Source organism: Nicotiana tabacum, chromosome 9, assembly GCF_000715075.1.
Source record: "Nicotiana tabacum cultivar K326 chromosome 9, ASM71507v2, whole genome shotgun sequence".
Classification (NCBI taxonomy): Eukaryota; Viridiplantae; Streptophyta; class Magnoliopsida; order Solanales; family Solanaceae; genus Nicotiana; species Nicotiana tabacum.
Genome location: NC_134088.1, coordinates 113,083,771 through 113,105,612, shown reverse-complemented (window position 1 = coordinate 113,105,612; position 21,842 = coordinate 113,083,771). Strand labels below are relative to the sequence as shown.

Below are 21,842 nucleotides of genomic sequence, written 5' to 3'. Positions count from 1 at the left end.
CACAACTCGCCCACTCGTAGCACCATTCCTGATCACAATAACTACTCCAAACTAACCAAGTACTAGCATTAAACTCCATATCGAACAAAACATCATCCAAACACCTTTGTACACTATTGATAATAAAAGAAACACGTAGAATCTCGTAACCCCTTATCAGATCAACAAGTTATGGAGCTTTTCCGCCCCAACCAGAACCATAATCACTTGCTAAGCCGACTTTTAATATTATCCTTCCGACTGTAATCAAACATGATAGTATCCATTCTAGGTCCAATGACCTTACATTATTAAATGCAACTATCCCACGGACACGCCACATCAATATAACTCCAATCACATCTGCGCAATTAGTGTACCCAAATATGAAAGATGTCTCAAAGTAGAGAACCGTATTGCAAGTTCAACAAGCACCACCACAACTGCAATGCTATAAGCTCATTATATATAGTAGAACCAAGACACATGAATTTAATAAGAGTAACCAGCTATTCTAGAGCTCACATTATCATCACTCGCACGGACAACTCACGTGCTATAGTATCAATATCTGGACTCGCACGGACAACTCACGTGCCAATAATATCAGTATATGAATCCGAACGGACAACTCACGTGCCAATAATATCAGTATATGGATCCGCATGGATAACTCACGTGCCAATAATATAATCCTCCTGGTAGGGTCACAGGCCCCCAGTCCAAGCATATCATACATGAGCAATCAAATAAGTACACATGAATATGATAAATGAATTATGATTCTCATACTCCTAGACTGGTACAAATAACACGCCAAAGAGTAGGCAGGTGCAAAGTGTGCTATCACTACTCAAATCAGCAAGTTAACGTAGAAATAGTAACTACCCAATTTATTCAGGGAATTAGCTTCTTTGTAACCTCAAGTGTAGTCCAGATAGTTCTCGACAAAGGTACGAATACGAGAAACGTTATAACTTTATGCTTAACAGTCAACTCTAGGCATATCTTTGCCTAAGCATTTTTCCGAGTACGAATACTTGCCACGATGCCCGCACATGGCTCAAACCTCCCATATGTACGCACTCATTAGTACCTCCATTGAGTTTAAATAAAATACTCACCTCAACCAGATCGCAACCCTGAACCAATTCGCTTCTGAGAACTCTCAGTCCCCCAAATTCATAGAACACATGAACCATCGTAACTAATCACAACTCCAACATTCGAATGACTATCACGTCCTTCATGCACGATCATCCCACTAGGAATACTTCCAAAATACTTCTGTGTCGCATAGCGATAGTTGGAATATCAGCAGCCTATCACCCAGGTGAGTACCGCAATACCGATGAATATCTGTAAGTCAAAACACAATGCGCCTTCTGAAATACGCACCCTTCTCAGGGATTACCAAGCAGTTATAACATAAATCTAAATATTTAAAACTGACCATTCTGTCTAGAATTCGTAACCTTCCCTTCAAGAATAAATTACCACCTTGTACATGTAAATCTTAATCTCGCACAACACACCACATCTATCATGCCATCATGTGACAAGCACGAGAATCTCATTATCAACTCTGAGTCACCAGCAAATTACATACCCGGTTATTTAGAAATCTCCCTCTTGCTTCATTCTAGGAGGAAATCACAATACACAACACGTTCCCCACACCGGTAGAAAATATTCGGCTCAAACCATGGTAGAAACCATCAAGAACACTTTGAAACCATTTGCACATAACTAAACTATCGGAACTGAATTCCTCTAACTTGACCAAGCCACGCAGGTCACCAAACCCAAGAATATTGCCACCAAAATATCTGTAAAGTCTCGCCACATCATAATTACCCAAAAGAACCGAGCATACCATTACCATACTGGTCTAGCCTACTACCAATTGTCTTATTTACTTCGAGTTTCATCTGAATTACCCTCAAGTCGACGCTTCTCCTTGTCAGAATACTACGATCCTTACCCAAAGCTCACTACAAGACATCCTAACATAAAACCATACCGTACTGAGGCCCATAAGCTACTGTATTCTTCTTAAGCACCACAAAAGTACCACAACCGAGACCCTCACACTAAAAAGACCTTATGTGAACTTAAGATTGTTCCTTTTTACCTTTCTTGCACTGAAATGTAGAATCCATAGTCATACAGAATTATCGCAAGTCCCGGCACCATCCAGTGTAAATAATCGATTCTAGCGATATACGAATCCGAAAATTTTTCAATTGCCACATATACATTTTGAATCCATTAGAACCCTCTCGAGATTCACCTACTTTGCTCAAATCCAAATTGTACCGCCCAAATGGGCCGAAAGACATATGCCCCCTTAGCACAACAACACCTAAAGAAGTAACCCTGCCTTAACACCACCGATCAAATTCATACTCCGTTCGTACTACATCCTTCACAATAACAACTCACTCATCCCATAATTTCAATATACTCATAAAGTGCAATATAACCTACATCCAGGAATTTTGTTACTCGAGTCATCCTCGATATCAATCTTTGCAAGTCATAACCGAATCACATGTATGTCTCAAACCGAAACCAGTACAACACATAACTATGAAATCAAATCGTCAATACTAGGCTACCCCACTTGGATCAAAGCCATAAATTAAAACACTCGATAACTCACAGTACCCATACTCTATCCATAATACTGCAGTCAGTTTAACAAAAATTCTTCTCAAGCTCATGCAACGCCAACCATAAAATACCTCAATCATCCGCTAAACTCGCATTCATTCTCTTGACATTCAAGTCAACTTTCTCAACCAGATTCAAATTCAAGTCTCAACACCTACGCCCCGCTGGAAAAAAAAAAGAAACTCTCCACTCAATATTATAAGGAACACCCGTACGTAGATTACTCATCAGGGGATAACCCACTTGCTTAGACTCAAATTGGCATCTTGTTATACTCTTTCGCAACCACAATTACTATGCAATCACTTAATATTTCTGAGTACAAATTTATTAATAAGATATGAGAATTTAATTTATCCCATAATTTAACAACGTGAAACAACCTTCAATACACTCACAATTCGAGACTATATGTCAAATGATAGAAATCAAGTACCCAATAGCAAACTCTTGAGTCACAAGTAAACTTTATTCGTCACATTCAACCCATTTGAACATATCCTGCAATCACATCATACTTATCATATAGCCATTCAACCGCTCATCGAGCCATAAATTTCACGCATAGGGACACTACCGAAAATATGAGTCCAAATGTACAAGTTCACACAACTGAAGCTACCGAGCTTAAGCTGCGGTCTACCCCTAGCCTCAAGTCCTCCAGACTGGCCCATCACCAAAACACAGAATATATATCATGAATCTCGATCATGGAATCACAAGCCGGTGATGCACAACTAATACCGCGCGCTCACAAATACATGGAAGGAATTCAAAGAGTTATGTTTCAACTTGAATCAATTCCGCACGATAGAATACAAGAAAGTGGAATTTTTCTAAGGGTTCGGAAGCCTCTCGAAGATAAGACCAGACATCTCTGTACCGATCCACAAGACTCTACTAAACTTGCTCATGAGTCATGAGACCTATGTATCCTAGAGCTCTGATACCAACTTGTCACAACCCAAAATCTAACTAGTCGTGATGGCACCTAACCCAACCCGTTAGGTAAGCCAACTATCCACTATCCAATTCCAATGTAATTTAACAAGATAATTAAGTAAAAGAAAATATCTAAATCTTATACATTCCCCAAGGACTGGTAGTACAAATCATGAGTTTCTAAGAACAGAGTTTACAAAGTTGGTATGAAGTAAATACATCATCTGTTTGAAAAGTACATAAACAGAGTTCTATGAATCTAAGGCTACCATGAACAAGAGACAACAACCGGAACGCAGGTACATCTTCAGATCCAGCTCCCAACAAATACAGCAACATCAGCAGCCAACATCTGCACGCAAGGTGCAGAAATATAGTATGAGTACAACCGACCTCATGTACTCAATAAGTAACAAACCTAACCTTAGGTTGAAAGTAGTGACGAGCTTGTACCAAGGTCGGGTCCACCACCAATAACCAACAATAATTCATAACAACATAAGCAAGTAACAAAAGAAGTAACTCAGAGATAAAATGCTCAGCTTAATCATGATTTCTGAAAATAGTTCTGCCTTCCAAGTACATCAGTGAAAACCCAAATCGTTACCGAAATTGCAAAAAATATGAATAAGTTTGAAAACATTAATTTTCCCAAAAGTCCTTTTAATAATGATTAAGATGTTTCATTTTCTTTCCAGATAGCCAGTGAAAAAATACATCACTATGCACATATGCCAATATGTGTGAGAAATCATGAATGACGTGATACCGTACAACATGAGGAAAATGCATCTCTATGCATGTATGTCAAATGCGCATGTCAATGCGATGCACTCAGTGATAAAACCATATGCATACTCTCAGAGTATCATTTCACTCAGTCCTCTCAGTCCTCTCAGTCACTCAGTCATCTTAATCGCTCGGCACTCGCACTCAGTAGGTACCTGCGCTCACTGGGGGTGTGTACAGACTCCGGAAGGGCTCCTTCAGCCCAAGCGCTATAAACCGCACGGACAACTCACGTGTTGCACGAATAACTCACGTGCTATAGTATAAATATCTAGATGAGATTTCTCCTTAAGCTTATCTATCTTAAGCTGTCTAGACAATTTTAACTCATTACACAAGTTTAATCCTTCTTGTGTGCAAACTCCTATCAGTTTTTCATAGGTATAATCCTTATACGGAATTTCACCGTAGCTACCCCTTAGAGTTTTTCTTACTCTTTCAGCAAATAAGGAGAGAAGGCCATCTATAAACTTAGCTTTCCAATGTTCATACTTATTTTCGGGTAATTCCATAACTCTACTCATAAAGGTATCTTTATACCATCTGAATTCACTAAGGGTTCTACATCTAATATCATTCAAAAATTATTATTATTATTATTATTATTATTATTATTATTATTATTATTATTATTATTATTATTATTATAATAATAATAATAATAATAATAATAATAATAATAATAATAATAATAATAGTAATAGTAATAGTAATAGTAATAGTAATAGTAATAGTAATAGTAATAATAATACTAATAATAATAATAATAATAATAATAATAATAATAATAATAATAATAATAATAATAATAATAATATATAAAGCCAACATGTCATGCTGCGGTGTGCAGCCTAATCCCAAAAATATCCTCATAATCAGGCCCTCGGCCTCCCTCAGTCATCAATCTATCGAATCTCTCTCTCATGGGCTCACAATATCATGAAAATAGCCCGAAAATGATGATATGATATATCAATAAATAATAGTAGAGACTAAGATATGATATGTAATGAATATGACTGAGTATAAATTTTTAATTTAAAATAAATAATTCACAGCAATATGACCTTTGTGGGTCCCAATAATGCTGGCACATAGCCTCAACATGATTTTTAATATGATTCTCAGCTCAATCTCTTTAACACATAAAACTGCATGGAAAATGCCAAGATTATTTGACTACAAAATTCCACGGAACAATTACGTCACAATTTCTATGGTGCACGCCCACACACCCGTCACCTAGCATGTGCGTCACCTCCAAACAATTCACATAATACGTATATTCAGGCTTCATACCCTCAGCTCCAAGATTAGAAGAGTTACTTACCTCGAACAAGCTGAATCCGATGTCGAGCAAGTTAAACAATGCTCCATAAATTCCATTCTGCACGTATCAACTTTCGAACGGCTCGAATCTAGTCATAATTAATTTGATTTATTCAACACAAATTATAGGAATTTATTCCATATCAAATAATAATTTTTCCACAAAAATCCAAAATTACACTCAAAAATCGCCCGTGGGACCTACGTCTCAGAACCCGACAAAAGTCACAAAATATGAACGCCCCTTCAACCACGAGTCCAACCATATAAATTTTACTCAAATCCGACATCAAATATACCCTCAAATCTTCAAATTAAACCAAGAGAGTTTTCATAATTTTCCAACTTAATTCACCAATTAAATGTTAAAAATAACCATGGATTCGGGTAATTTTATCAATATTAAGTTAAGAACTCTTACCCCGTAGTTTTTCTTGAAAATTCCCAAAAATTGCCTATTCTCAAGCTCCAAATCGGTAAAAATGGATTTCAGAACTTAAACTCTCTGCCCAGTCATTTGCTCTACGCGATCGCGAAGCATAATTTTTCACTGCCCAGAAAAGACCCTACGCGATCGCGGTTCCTTCATGCGATCATGAAGCATAGAGTCCCCAGCTCTACGCGATCGCAGCCCTCTTCACGCGATCGCAAAGAGCAAACGCGTGGCCGAACTTCCTCTCCAATTCCCCTATGCGAACGCGACATTTCCCACGCGTTTGCGTAGCACAGCCTGGCCAAATTTACGCGATCGCGGATGCCTTCACACGATAGTATAACACAAAATCTCACTGCTCCAACTTAGCCTACGCAATCGCGGACATTCTCATGCGATCGAGTAGAAGGAAACCCGTGACAAAAAACTAGCATTCTTCAGCTGGAATGCCAAGTCCAAAATTAATTCGTTAGCCACCCGAAACTCACCCGATGCCCCCGGAACCTCAACTAAATATACCAACAAGTTCTAAAACATCATACGAACTTAGTCGTGTCTTCAAATCACATCCAACAACACTAAAAATACGATTCACACATAGATTCAAGCCTAATGAACTTCAAAACTTTCAATTTCTATAAACGAAGCCAGAACCTATCAAATCACGTCCAATTGACCTCAAACTTTGCACATAAGTCATAAGTGACATAACGGAGCTATGCAAATTTTCAGAACTGGATTCCGACCCCGATATCAAAAAGTCAATCCTCCGGTCAAACTTTCCAAAAATTCGACTTTCACCATTTCAAGTCTAATTCCACTACGAACCTCCAAATAATTTTTCGGACACGCTCCTAAGTCCAAAATTACCATACAGAGCTATTGGAATTATCAGAATTCAATTCCGAGGTTGTTTACATATAAGTGAATATCCAGTCAACTTTTCCAACTTAAGTTTTTAATTATGAGACTAAGTGTCTCATTTCACTCCGAAATCCTTCCGGACCCGAACCAACTAATCCGATAAGTCATAAATCAACTGTAAGGTATAAATTAAGCAGTAAATGGGAACAAGGCTGTAATACTCAAAATGACCGACTGGGTCGTTATACAAAGTCATTCTTACTCGGTTAAAACGGGCGAGGAAGTCCCTCAGCCCTTCTCCCGGAGACTGTTTAATAGCAAAGATGTCATTTACTCGCCTCGGCCTTCTTGGCCCCGGCATAGGACGTTACGAACTTATCGACCATTTCCTCGAAGGTTTCAATGGAACGTGCGGACAGTTATGAATACCAGGTCAATGCACCTCCCGTGAGGGTCTCGCCGAATTTCTTTAGCGGAATGGAATACTTGTTCTTTAGCGAGGTCATTGCCTTTCACGGCGGTGACATAGTGAGTCACATGATCTTCGGGGTCGGTTATACCATCGTATATTTTTAGATAGGGCGACATTTTAAAGGTCTTTGGTATGGAATGTGGGGCATCATTGTCACTGTATGGCTGCTCGACGATCGACCGGCATCCCTCTTTGGCAAGAGCTTAGGAGCGCCCGGTATTTTATCGATCATTTTTTGGTGTTCTCTCATTTGGTCTCGAAGTACCTTGTTCTCATTTTCCATTTCCTCCACCCTTTTCAGAATGGTCGTGAGGGCGTCGTCACCTGCATTGCTAAAAATATTGTGAGTAATATCTGTCATTGCGGCAGGAGGAGGTTGACCATGTTGCTCGTTCGCTGGTGGATAACACAAGTTCTTACGTTTTCTGTGGCCGTATCCTGAATGGGCTTATGGAGGATGCTGGTCAGCGTATCAGTTAGCCATGCCTCAAGGAGCTTCTTTATTGCTGGTGGTGCCTCCTCTACCGCGGATGTGGAGGCTGTCTTACCAAGAGATTTTATGATGCTACAGTGGGGAGGGGTGACCCACCTCGCCTGGGGAGGGGTGGATATTGGGCGTTGTGTCCCCGTCCACTGCTTCAGAGCTCTCATGGATGACGTTCATGAGCTTGGTTGGGAGGTCAATCATTATTCTCATTCTTTTTTCTCTTTTATATGCCATGTTAGATCTATGTATGTAGAGGAAAAAGAGCTCTTGTTCTTCTTCTTTTTTATGTTAGTGACCAGTGTCAGTTGTAGATCTAGAAGAAACTAAAAGAGTTAACTAGATAATCCCTACAGACGGCGCCAAAGTATTTGACCAAAAAGTGTAACTTTAGCTAAACTATTAAATTTATGTAATAATGGGTTAAATCTAGTTAAAGATAATAACTCTAGATGAAAATCTTAAAAACGTGCTTGTGATGGGACAGATCCAATGAAACGTTGACAATGATAGGTACAAAACGTTCATAAAGAATGAGCAATGATGGAGGTGTAACTAGCAATAAATAACAATAAATGGCATTTAAGTAAATAAGAGGAATGATTCATCCAATAAAGGATGGATTGGATGAATGTTCCTCCTCACAATGATGAATGACAGATAAATCCAAGATTTGTTCGAACTCTTCTCGGATATGGGCAAGAATCTTGATAAAAATATAATCTTTATATCTTTATAAGAGACAGAAAATCTTTTTCTGAAAAGTGTTCTTATCAATCGAATATTACATGCCTTTATTTTTTCTCTCTTTTCTTATTTATTTGAGACATACCTCTAACAAATCCTAAAGGTACAAGTGCAGAGAATATTCACTGAAATATTTTCTTTACAGAAAATATTAAAGAGAATATTCACTAAAATATTCTCTTTAATATCCTATTTCAAAAATTAACTGTTACTACTAAAGAGAATATTTCAGTGAATATTCTCTAAAATATTCTCTTTAATATCCTATTTCAAAAATTAACTGTTACTACTCTGTCGGCGGTGCTCGACCTCGATCATTGTTGACATCTCGACCACGAATCTTGCTGCTCCCTGACCGACCTCGGCTGACTCTTCCCTTAATGCTATATTACCCTAATATTCTAGGGTAGATTTTGTCCATACAGGGACACCTTCAACAAGTAGTGTCATCCTATAGTACACCGTTTCGTTGAAGAGTATCATATATATATATATATATATATATATTCTAAAAAATAACGTAGAAAACACTTGAAAATAGTAAATATCAATTTTGAAGTAGTGCTTATAAGTTATAACTTATACAGCTCCAGACTCAAACTCACATATAGATTGAAATTGTGATAATAGATTATAAATCGACACTATATTTAGCCCTATGCCGCTGGTAGGTATGGTCCAATAATCATCTTATGCAGTACTTACAAGAATCGTCATTAAATAAGTGAACCGAACTTGATATTTTCTCATCATATATTAGAAAGATATTTAGAATAGTTAATTATCTAAGATTGTTCTAAGCATTAGTTGGATCATCTAATATCAGGGTGCCAGTATTTTCTAAACTTGGATGAGGTGTAAAATACCAACTTGATATTTTTTATTCATAGCTTAGGAAGAAATTTTCGTAAAATATGTTTTATATTCAAAATTATTGAGAACGTGCTAAATCGTGCAACTTGCTTGATATTCGATAGCATTTCGCATTCACCCTCCTTTTCTTTATTCTGGTTTTAGGTAAGCTTACCTTCTGAGTTAATAAAAATATATTTGGTGCTTAAATCTCACTGATCATATCATAGACTAGTTTATAGAAAGAAAGGCAATATATATATATATATATATATATATATATATATATATATATATATATATATATATATGTCCTATGTGTGATTTACGATTGAAAATTGGACAATCTTATTGACTTTCTTCATTGCTAAAGACAAACACGATGACATTTTTATGAAGTTAAAATACCGTATTTTGTACTTTTGGTATAATTTATGGATGTGCAAGCTATTGGATAAAGAATTAACAATTTTCCTTTTCAAAAAGGAAATGGAATTTCTGGTATATTATGTCCCTCTCGTTTTATCTGTCAGTATTTGATTGAACATGAGTTTACAATATTAGTTTGACCAATATATATTATAGTAGTGATGGTGAAAGAAATATATTAAAGCAATAATAGAAAAATTAGTTTGATAAAGGAAGCATCGCATAAAGTTGGATAGTTTAATACACAGAGGGCAGAGTTAGAATTTGAAGTGTATGAATTCTAAATTTTAAAATAGGACGGTGACCCAAAACTAATATACAACAACAAGAAAACTAAAGAACGAATATTGATATTTAATATACATTTAAAAAGTAACGAACCACACAAACATAATATTTGAATATAAACATTATTATTTCAATTGCATTCGACGACTTGTCATGTTCCGAAAACGATCAATAATCGCATCATTAGGTACACTTCAAATACTTCATCCTCTATATAACAAACTAAATAGTCATTCAAAAAGTTATCACCAATCCTGCTTCGCAAGTCACTTTTATTAAACTTCATTGAAGAAAAAGCACTTTCTACTGTTGCAGAAGACACATGTAATATCAAACTTAACTTCACAAGCAAATAAATAAGACCCTATGTCTTGTGAATATTTGTTTTAACCAATGTCTTCGAGAGATCGCCAAGCCCTTTCAAGTTAGAGAATGCATTATCCATGTTTCGCACATAATTAGAGAATGCATCCAGTAGAGTAATTAATTTGAAACGGCTTGGCGATCTCTCGAAGACATTGGTTAAAACAAATATTAATTTATCTTTAGTTGTTAAGGCTCAACAGAGATATCATTTCATGCTGTTTTTCCCTTTTGAATTTCTTGACCACCTTTACTGTAAGTTTGCGGCCTCTTAGAAATATAAAATATGCTGCCTATGAAGATGTATTGATACACAAAAATGCAAAATTAGAAAGAAAAAAAAAGGGTATCCAACTCGCCCATGGATATGTTAATTGGCTAGCTACTCAAGCTACTTTAGTTATCCTTATATATTGTGCCATCTGCTAATTTACCCGATAGCCAAATTTAGATGCTAGCAAAGCCAAAGCCAATTACTTTATCAAAAAAAAAATGACAACAATCAATTAAAAAACAAAGGTTGATAATCTGAAGATCTCTAAATTCACCATTCTGTTGAGGATATTATCCGCACTAAGAAACTAAAAATAAGAAAATAGGACCACATACCTTGTCGATTTGTTGGGGCTTAGCCTTTGAAATTTTGGAAAGCACAAGTTGCAAAGAGAATAGAGATCAAAATGTGGGACAACCCTAGAATCAATGATTAAAAATTAGATTTTGTATTACACAAAATATAAAATTTAATAGGGCAAAAAAAGAATAGAAAAGAAGAAGAAAGAAGGAGAAAGAATATACCGCGTAAAAGAAGAAGGAAGACGCAGTAGAGGGGATAATCAGCAATTGGGGCAGAAAGGCAATACCCTAGCTTTGTTTGATTTGAGTGCTGTAGAATTGTGAAGGAAACATGTCTGTTTATTTTGTTTTAGAGAAGATATGTGTATTTGATTCGTGTTTTTCTTTATTAAAAAGTAAAAGGGATGTATTTATTATAAGAAAAATCAAATTATGGTGGATGTCTACTCTTCCTCCGTAATCTTTTCAAATGTTTAATGACATATTCAATGACATATTTTTCTTCACTTTTCATGCCTATATAAAGGCCTTGTAATAGATAAGAAAATACACACAATTGAAGAAGAAATACTCTTCCTTCTCTCTATCTCTATTTCTTGTTCATATTTTACTAAATTGCTTTTATTTCATAACTTGTTCTTGTTCATGTTTTACTAAATTGCTTTTATTTCATAACACGTTATCAGCACGACTGTGATCCCATTTTCGTACACCTCCATATAGGCATAGACTGTGCTTTGTGTTTGCTATCCTTATACCAACAATTCTATGGCTATCAAACAAAATAAAAATAGAAGCCAATAGGCTGGATACTAATACAAGATAAGTTTTCATCTTTCTAGCTTATTTATATTTTTATTTTTATCTTCCACTAATCTCAAAATTTTTCTATTTTGCCATGATAACTCACAATAAGCTTTCAGTATTTTATTTTTATTTTGTTATAGCTTGAAAGTGTGCGAGCCCTGCATTGGCAAGTATAGTTTTTGCTTATTCTTTCTTGACGTCTGATATGAATTTTTAGTTATCGTTTGACTATCCTTCAAGGGATCTATTCATGAACCAAATCAAAATGCATGAATATATATTCTACTCAATTCTTTAACTTATATTTAACGTGCTGAATAGTGCTTACATATATGTGTGCAGATATCAGACAACCAATGTGCCCTTTACCCTTTTCACGCTAAGATGAATGTTACTATGGTAATATTTAGTGAATAGAACTAAACTGGTATTATTCCTGCATAGTTGGTTAAATGCATGCATAAACAAACATAATATTGTGGCAGGATAGTTGTAAGCATAATAGATATTCTGATTTACAGTCAATCTTAGCCTTTGACTATCATCTATAATCCATATATTATGATGTGAACTGGATCGCATATGTAGATACTGGAAGTACTACATGAATTATATATATGCTTCCAAGTTCTAGTCTTTATTCTTACTTTATTGATTTGGTTTATAGTTTACAAAATTGGTAAGTGCTCTAACAGATTATCTAGTATTTATTTGAATACACTTCTATTTGAATTCACGTAAATCTAAAAGTGATAACACTTAGAAGGAATGAAACGTTTTCGTCCTACAACCTTAAAAAGTGGTTATATTTTTAAATCTTGTTATAACTAATTTTGTTTATGTTTCTGACCACAAGATTGATAATTTAATCTTGTACTTTGGCCTATTATGCAACTAGTTAAGACATATTTAAGTTCTGGTGCACTATAATGATAAGAGTTGGGTTTAAGTCCCAACACATTTTGCCTAACATGCCTTTATATGGGTAAAGCATTGGATTTGAGTCACAATGCACAGTATCGATGAAAGAATCATGAAGCCCGCCCTACTTGATATGCTCCATTCAGTGAAGTGAATGTGGCAACAATATATGATAAGTTTGAAAAATGATAAAATAATTTTTCATGATTGTATGAATATAAGAAGACATGGCAAGGGACGAAATAATAATTTGTCTTCATTATGGTAACTATAAAAGGAGAACAATAAGGGTTCTCGATGTAATCCTTCAAAAAGGTGAAGGAAATATTTACCATCAAAATGGTATGAAAAAATTATAAAGCATGTCACAATAATTATACTCTATTTTTTTAAGAGAATGTGACTTGTGATAAGCATTGAGAATGCAAACTCATTCCTGAAGGTGAATGTAGCCGTATGTAATAAAAGTAATGAATAAAGACGTGCAATGCATGATTGGATACATACCACAACTCACCTCTAAGGGAGGTTTGAGACAAAGAAAGATAATAAATATTACTGTGTAGTTACATGAATATATCATTGGTCGCATACAGGTGATACGCCAAAAATATTTTGTCATGCCTTATGAAAGATATTAAAAGCAAAATTAAAGCAAGAAATTATGTTGCTTATGATGATTTTGAACATGACAATTATTATGATATGATTCTCTTTGTGAAGGAGACATTCATTATATGGATGGTGTGACAAAAGATCTTGTAGTACAAAAGCATTTAAGAGCTCTGAAAGAACTAATTTGTTACTATCAAGATGAATCAAATTGTTCGTGATATTAATATTGTAGTAAATCTTAAAAGAAATATTTTGATTTACAAATATATTAGCCAAAGTGGTTGGCATATTGAGACTATAAATGAAAAAAATATTAAATATCTTTATATTACTATAATCATACCGGGTAAATATGAAAGGTTACCTGACTTTTCTTCTATTTGTACTACACAAGTATAAGCATGATGATGCAATCACAAGCCACAAGTAAACTAAAGGTTTACTAAAATAAATATTGGTTGGCATGACCGGTTGACCATCTCGATTCAATTATGATGCGAAAAATTAATTGAAAATTACATTGGCATATATTGAAGAAATATAAGATTCTTCAACAATTGTGCTCCTTATTCTCATGATATACCAGTTAAGGTTGGGATTGAATCCCTTGATTTCTGGAACGAATAAAAAGTGATAAATATATAGGCCCACTCACCTTCCATGTGGACCGTTTACTATTATATAATTTTAATAGATGCATCTATTCCATGGTAACATGTGCATTTGTTATCAACTTGCAGTTTGGCTTTTGCAAGATTGATTGCTCAAATTATTAGAGCACATTTCCAGAATATAAATTATGATGATTTATCTTGATAATACTGGTTTAAATCCAAGTTGGTTTAGCAGAAATTGTATGCCTCCAATTATATCTAAATCATTGGTTATGAGAACAAAACTGCCAAAATAAAATTTGGTATGTGATATATTATTTAATATACAACAGCACTTGCACGCATCTAGCCAAGTTATGATAAGTTCTCCCTATCACAATCGGTTCAGGGTCAGGAACTAAATAATTTTCATCTAGAAATATGAATGTGCTATATGATTTAATTGTTCCACCACAATGCACAAAGATGGATCCCCAAATAAGGCTAGGGATATGTGTTGGTGATCCCAAGAATAGGGAAGAAAATGGGCAGCTGAAAAAGTAATGCATATAATAAATTATTATGAGTACATCTAGATCCTCGTACGAGAAAATGTGAACTTGAAGTTCAAGTGATAATTCATTTGTAAAATATTGCCAGGCGTATTTGCTGACCCAAAGCTAAATGTCATATTCCGATGTTAATGCTCCAAATAAAATAAAATTCTTAATGAATAGAGTCTATGGCATACATGAAACATAATAGACTAATCGGTTCCAAAGATAAAATTCCTTGAAGAAGAAGAGGAGCAAATGTTCAAGATGGTCATAATAAGGAGCCAAGTGCTCTAAAAGAGCACCACGACATAACACTTCATAAGACCTCATGGGAGAGGCTCAGGTACCTGAAAATAATAAGATAAAAAGATCTCAATAAGTTATATCTTTATTGGGTGATAGTAGAGTCGATATAAAATGATCGTCGACGATATTGTTAATATAATGTAGCGCTCAATATTATTAATATTGACGAGGATCTTGAGCTCAAATTTGTCATGAAATTTGGACAGTTTGGCCAAATGAAAAATACGCAATGAAAATTGATTTCACCTGAAAAATATGAAGTTGGACGGATAGTCCCAATACCTGAAAGTATAAAGCCAGTGGAGGTATAAATGTGTTCTTGTGCGAAAAAAAAGGTCAAGTCGATAGACATAAAGACGACTTGTGTCACAAGAAGATTTGTAAATATGCTGGCGTTGATTATATAGAGACATATTCTCCTGTGGTGGATGTCGTCATTTCAGATTTTAATCTGGCAATATAAGAAAAACGTGATATGAGTAAAATGGAAATCATTGAAGGATTTAAATTGTTCTGAAGCATATTAAGGTTTTTAAGAAATTTATTAAATAAAGCTTCAAAAATCCTTATACGGATTGAAACAATCAAGGCACATGTGTTATAATCGCTTGAGTGAGTACCTGTTGAAAGAAGGGTACAAGAATGATTCAATTTGTCCTTGTGTCTTTATAAAAAGATATGGATTTAAATTTGTTATAATCACCGTGTATGTTGATGATTTAAATATCATTGGAACTTCTAGGGAGCTTCCTAAAGCAGTAGAGCTTCCTAAAGCAGTAGACTATTTAAAGAAAGAATTTGAAATGAAAGATCTTAGAAAGACAAAATTTTGTCTTGGTCTACAAATTGAGTATATGAAAGATGAAATTTTTGGTCATCAATCAACATACACTAAAAAGATTTTAAAGCGATTCTATATGGATAAAGCATATCCATTCCGACCTCATGAAAATAATGAAGAGCTTCTTGGTCCCAAAGTACCATATCTTAGTGCAATTGGTGCACTAATATATCTTTCTAACATTACAAGGTTTGACATAACTTTTTCAGTTAATGTCTTAACAAGATATAGCTCTGCTCCTACAAGGAGACATTGGAATAGAATCAAACACATATTGCGGTATCTAAAAGGGACTACCGATATGGGATTATTTTATGGCAATGATTGCAGTCCCGATCTTGTTGGTTATGCCGATACTGGGTATTTATCTGACCCACATAAGGCTCGATCTCAAACAAGCTATGCGTTTACATATGGAGATACTTCCATATCTTGGCGATCGACTAAGCAATCAATCGTGGCTACGTCATCTAATCATGTTGAGATAATTGCTATTCATGAAGCAAGTCGAGAATATGTATGGTTGAGGTCTATAATACACCTTATTGGAGACAAATGTGGTTTGAAGTGTGACAAACTACCCACAATTTTGTATGAAGACAATGCATCATGCATAACCCAATTGAAGGGAGGATTCATAAAAGGGGATAGGACAAAGCAAATTTCACTGGAGTTATTTTTCACGCATGATCTTCAAAAGAATGGTGATACCAATGTACAACAGATCCGTTCAAGCGATAATATGACTGATTTGTTCACCAAATCTCTACCGACGTCAACCTTCAAGAAACTAGTGTACAAGATTGAGATGCGAAAGCTCAAGGATGTGAATTGATGCTCTCATCAGGGGGAGTTAATACGTGTTGTACTCTTTTTTCCTTACAAGATTTTGTCCCACTAGGTTTTCCTTGCAAGTCTTTTAACGAGGCAACCAAAAGACGTATTTCTAAACATGTGTACTCTTTTTCCTTCACTAGGATTTTTTCCCATAGGATTTTTTCTTAATAAGGTTTTAACGAGGCACATTATCTATGGACATCCAAGGGGGAGTATTATAAGAAAAATTAAATTATGGTGGATGTCTACTCTTCCTCCATGATCTTCTCAAATGCTTAATGACATATTTTTATGATTAATGACATATTCAATGACATATTTTTCTTCACTTTTCATGCCTATATAAAGGCCTTGTAATAGATAAGAAAATACACACAATTGAATAAAAAATAATCTTCCTTCTCTCTATCTCTATTTCTTATTCATGTTTTACTAAATTGCTTTTATTTCATAACATTGTTTTTATTTATGAAAAAGGAATGGTAATTCTAAAGCATGAAGGAAACATACGTAGTTCGGAACTTTGTAGCTTTGTCGTTTCTTCTATTTTTTATTTAGTTTTTAAAAAAATAATAATTTAACAGAATGCTGTTAAATTCTAAGGATTCGAACCCAAGTATTTATCCTGTGAACCTAGAACCTTTTCCACTGAACCCATACCTCTTTTGCTACTAGGTTTGGCGTACTAAATATATATAACTACAATAACTTTTTCAACACAAATATAGGGTCTAGAAAAAAGTCACTGTGTTCCCGAACCCGCACGCTCTACCGTGTCAAACACTTTTCATTGTTTCAAAATATAATGAGTGTCGTAAAAATTGAAACGAATAGACTAGCAATGAACAAAGACGGGTAGGTCTAGGACCTAAATCATTGAAGATATGGAATATATGACCTCTTCTCAGACCTTAGTTTAGGTCACTTTTTTTAAAATAACATTATCCCAATCATTCAAATTATAAAATTGCTGGTGAAAGTATGGCGTGCAAGTCTTGGATAAACTTTGCCTGCTATTAAAACTTCAAATCCAAATAACAAGAAGAAACAAATATCATTGCTTTCATGTTGACCTGCAGCTAGAAATGGAAAAATCAAAAAGAGATGTTGATGAAGCAGCAATGCAGTCCTCTTCTGGTCGAAAAAATGGTGGCTGGATAACCTTCCCCTTCATTATAGGTATATTTTTTCACCCTTTTATTACGATAACAATAACGACACCACAAGTTGGGTTTGGGGAGGGTAGTGTGTAGTGGCAAAGCCAGCAATTATCAAGGCTGTTCAAACTTAAAAGAAGCAAAAAAAATCCCCGGCAAAGGGTGTTCTTTATATATTATATATCTCTAAAACATAATATTTTACCTATATATGCAGTGTAATTTTCTGAATTGACCACCCTTACCGGAGTGGAGCTTCGCCCCTAGTAGTGTGTACGCAGTCGCAGACCTTACCCTTACCTTGTGAAGGTAGAGAGGTTGTTTCAAGGAAAACAATGGAGTAACCTTTTTCACCCTTTTATTAAAAGTCGAATTCAGGATTTAGAGGTCGTGGATTCAAAATGGCGTAACTTATTATGTATATACATCTTTTTAGTATCTTTTACATATGTATACATGATTCGAGCAGAAAGCACTGAGTTTAATTGAACTCGTCAAATCCGCCCTAAGTTGCTCGGACTTTCAGAAAATGTTGTTGGGTGCATGTCGGATCCTTAATACTTTAGTCCATGTGACACAGGTTGAGATATGTTAGATTGATAATCTTGAATGTTTTGATTGGTAATTTCAGCAACTATGGCGGGCTTATCGCTTGCGTCTGGAGGGTGGAATAGCAATCTGATTGTTTTTCTGATAAATGAATTCAACATGAAGAGCATCAAAGCAGCTAAAGTTTACAATGTAGTCAATGGTTGCACCACCCTTTTCCCAATTCTTGGTGGAATCATTGCTGACTCTTATCTTGGCTGTTTTTCTGTCATTTGGATTTCTTCTCTTATCTCCGCGCTGGTACATAAACTAACTCTTTCAATAGATTCATCTTCAGTTCTTCAAAATACAGTCAGAACTTTTTATAATAGCATCTATATATAACAGTCATTCACTATAAAAGCCAAGTTTTTCTTGGAACCGATTTTTATGTTATGTTATAATATATGTATAGCAGCCAAAAATATCGGAACAAACGAGATGGTTATAGAAAGGTTTGACCATAGATTAAGACCAATAACCACATATTGATTTCTTGATGGCATTTGCAGGGTATATTGTTTCTACTATTGACAGCAGCAATTGATGTATTAAGACCTGCAGCATGTGATGATGGATCCAGTCTTTGTACAAGCCCCTCAAAACACCAGTATGCAGTATTATATGTGGCTATGGGACTAGCTTCTTTAGGGGTTGCAGGTACGCGTTTTACAATTGCGCCCATGGGAGCTAATCAATTTGATAATCCAAAACATCAAGCAATTTTCTTTGATTGGTACATATTCGCCTTTTACACGTCCTTTGCTATAAGCACCACGGCCATTGTTTATGTGGAGGACAATATTAGTTGGTCATGGGGTTTTGGTATCTCTTTGGCTTTTAACATCCTTGGCCTGGCAATGTTTCTCATTGGGAAACGTTTCTATCGCCATGTTAAGGAACAAGGAGGCAGCCCTTTCGTCAACTTAGCACGTTGTATTGTCGCTGCCATTAGGAAATGGAGAGTCCCTCTTTCAGAACAAACTCAAAGCTACTACCATGATCCAAGTGATACAACCACAATCACAACCTCTCCGGTTCCTACAAAGTTCTTCAAGTATACCTCCATTTTCGTTATCGTTCTGCTTATCTAGACTCTTTGTCAAATTGATTAGCTGATCAAGTCCTGTTGTACAGGTTCTTGAATAATGCAGCTTTTATTACTGAGGGAGACACCAAATCAGACGGCTCGATTAGGAACCCCTGGAGACTATGTACAGTGCAGCAAGTGGAAGATTTGAAAAGTTTGATCAAGCTTTTCCCTCTATGGGCTAGTGGTTTACTTATATCCACACAACTAGTCATGCAATCAAGTCTGCTAATTCTTCAAGCTCTCAAAATGGATCGACATATGGGACCTCATTTCGAGATCCCAGCTGGTTCTATGTTAGTCTTCATAATGTTATTTACCTGTATAATGATAGCAATCATTGATAGACTACTCTACCCTTTTCTAGCTAAGTACACCCACTTTTCTATCACCCCACTTCAGCGCATTGGAATAGGCCATGCGCTGACTATAGTTAGCATGGCTGTCTCCGCGCTGGTGGAATCCAGGAGGCTGAGGCTCGTTAGATCGCACCATCTCCAAGGCCAAAATGGCGCCATTGTTTCAATGTCAGTCTTTTGGCTCGTGCCACAGCTAGCTCTAAATGGAATTGGAGAAGGGTTCCATTTTCCAGGACATATGGGGTTTTATTACCAAGAATTTCCAGCATCTTTGAAGAGCACCTCGACTGCAATGGTTGCGCTGTTTATTGGTATCGCGTACTATATAGGTAACGGGTTGATTGATCTTGTTCAACGACTATCAGGATGGTTGCCAGACAATATCAACGATGGAAGAATGGATAATGTTTTCTGGCTCTGTTGTGTCTTAGGATCAGCAAACTTCATTTATTACCTTGTGTTTTCCTCCTTGTACAAGTATAAAAATATGGACAACAAACCAAATGATGTGCCTAGTAAATGATCATTGTTATAATTGAAGAAGCATGTACAGTTGTCATGGTATATAGCTTTCTTCAGTTACAACTTACAAGCATTGATAAGCCAGGCGCCAGCGCCTCTGGAGCTGCCCCCCCCCCTGGAGCCAGCGGGTTCTGAATGACACAGGTAACAGAGCGAAGCCTTAGGCTGATAAACTAATTGAAGCCGCTTCCATGTTTTCATTCCATCTTCATTCCAAACAAAGGCGAACGTCTCCATTGAGTGACCGTAAGAAAGAGATGAATCCTTTAAATGAGTGAATGCTTACTAACAAAAGGTGTAAATTGGTGTCTTTTTTGCAACAAAATTATCAGTTAGCAGATTTGTCACTAAGCATTGTCAATGTAGATCAACTGAACATGTTAAGTAAATGAATGAATTTGAGTCAGACCTGGTTTAGTGAATTGAAATCAGGACACAGGAGACATGTTGTGGTTGAACTTTGTATTATCAGAAGGTCCAAGTTGATTGTTTTTCTTTTTCACCTGTTAATCAAGAAAAGAGATAAATGTTGATAATTTAGAGGGTAAAATAGGTATTTCGGCCACCGAAAGTTTGAGAAATCTAATTGTGTTTACCGGATAATTTTGAATAGTTGTGTGACCATCTGAGTAATGGACTCCTCCTTTCTGAATGTATATCCTATCTAGAGGCGGACCTATGTTGTATAGAGAGGGTCACTGGCACCCAAAAAGTTCATCAAAAATTTCATGTAAACATATGTACATGGCTTTAAAAAAAATAGTGATATACTAGTAGTGACATATACCAAACAGATTTTAGTTGGGGAAAAGGCCAAATATACACATCTACTTTAATATATTGTCTGCATTTAACCTCTGTTATACTATCGGGCCAAATTTACCCCTACAATCAACAAACTTTTAAAAATACCCCTTGATCTGTTAAGTAATCCAAAATCTCCCAAATTCCTTTTATTTAAATCACCTGTTGTTCTTCTTGGTCCATTATTTTAATTTCAAAAATTACTATTAATGTGAATGCTAAAGTTACTAGACAATGCAAATTATTCATAATTTTTTTTTATTACCAATGCACCCATTTCTCTTTTTGTAATAAACAAAATTGGTTTAAAATTTTATTTATTTTTCAATCATATACATACCGTAGAATTTAGTGGGTCTATTTATTATGTATTATATGCATAGATCATCATGTATGTTCATGTATATTCAAATATATTTTGTCATTGCCTAGTTAGTATAGAGTTCGATCGACTAACTTAAGAGTGCAAAATGTGTAGCATTTAATTAAAGCAAAGTTGAATTAGGCAATGTAAAGCCTCCGAGGAACTTCAACTTCAATCACTAGTACTTGCAAAGTCTCATACATTTGGTTCAATAAATTCATTAAAATTTGAATGTTGTAAATACTTTTAGAATTTTAA

At 35.5% G+C, this 21,842-nt stretch overlaps 1 protein-coding gene and 1 long non-coding RNA gene across 2 annotated transcripts; one reads left to right on the top strand and one right to left on the bottom strand.

Moving 5' to 3' along the window:
• Positions 1 to 3,753: 3,753 nt before the first annotated feature.
• On the bottom strand, positions 3,754 to 11,588 carry LOC142164390 (uncharacterized). Its single transcript, XR_012695166.1, has 3 exons — positions 11,446 to 11,588; positions 11,257 to 11,340; positions 3,754 to 3,949 (listed from the first exon to the last, which is right to left on the bottom strand). It is a non-coding gene; the product is annotated as an uncharacterized LOC142164390 (long non-coding RNA).
• Positions 11,589 to 17,550: 5,962 nt separating this feature from the next.
• LOC107796571 (protein NRT1/ PTR FAMILY 2.7-like) lies at positions 17,551 to 20,438 on the top strand. The gene is made up of 4 exons (XM_016619365.2): positions 17,551 to 17,879; positions 18,489 to 18,706; positions 18,958 to 19,502; positions 19,583 to 20,438. The coding sequence occupies exons 1-4, from the start codon at positions 17,786 to 17,788 to the stop codon at positions 20,415 to 20,417; spliced, it is 1,692 nt and encodes a 563-aa protein (XP_016474851.2). The 5' UTR covers positions 17,551 to 17,785; the 3' UTR covers positions 20,418 to 20,438.
• Positions 20,439 to 21,842: the final 1,404 nt, after the last annotated feature.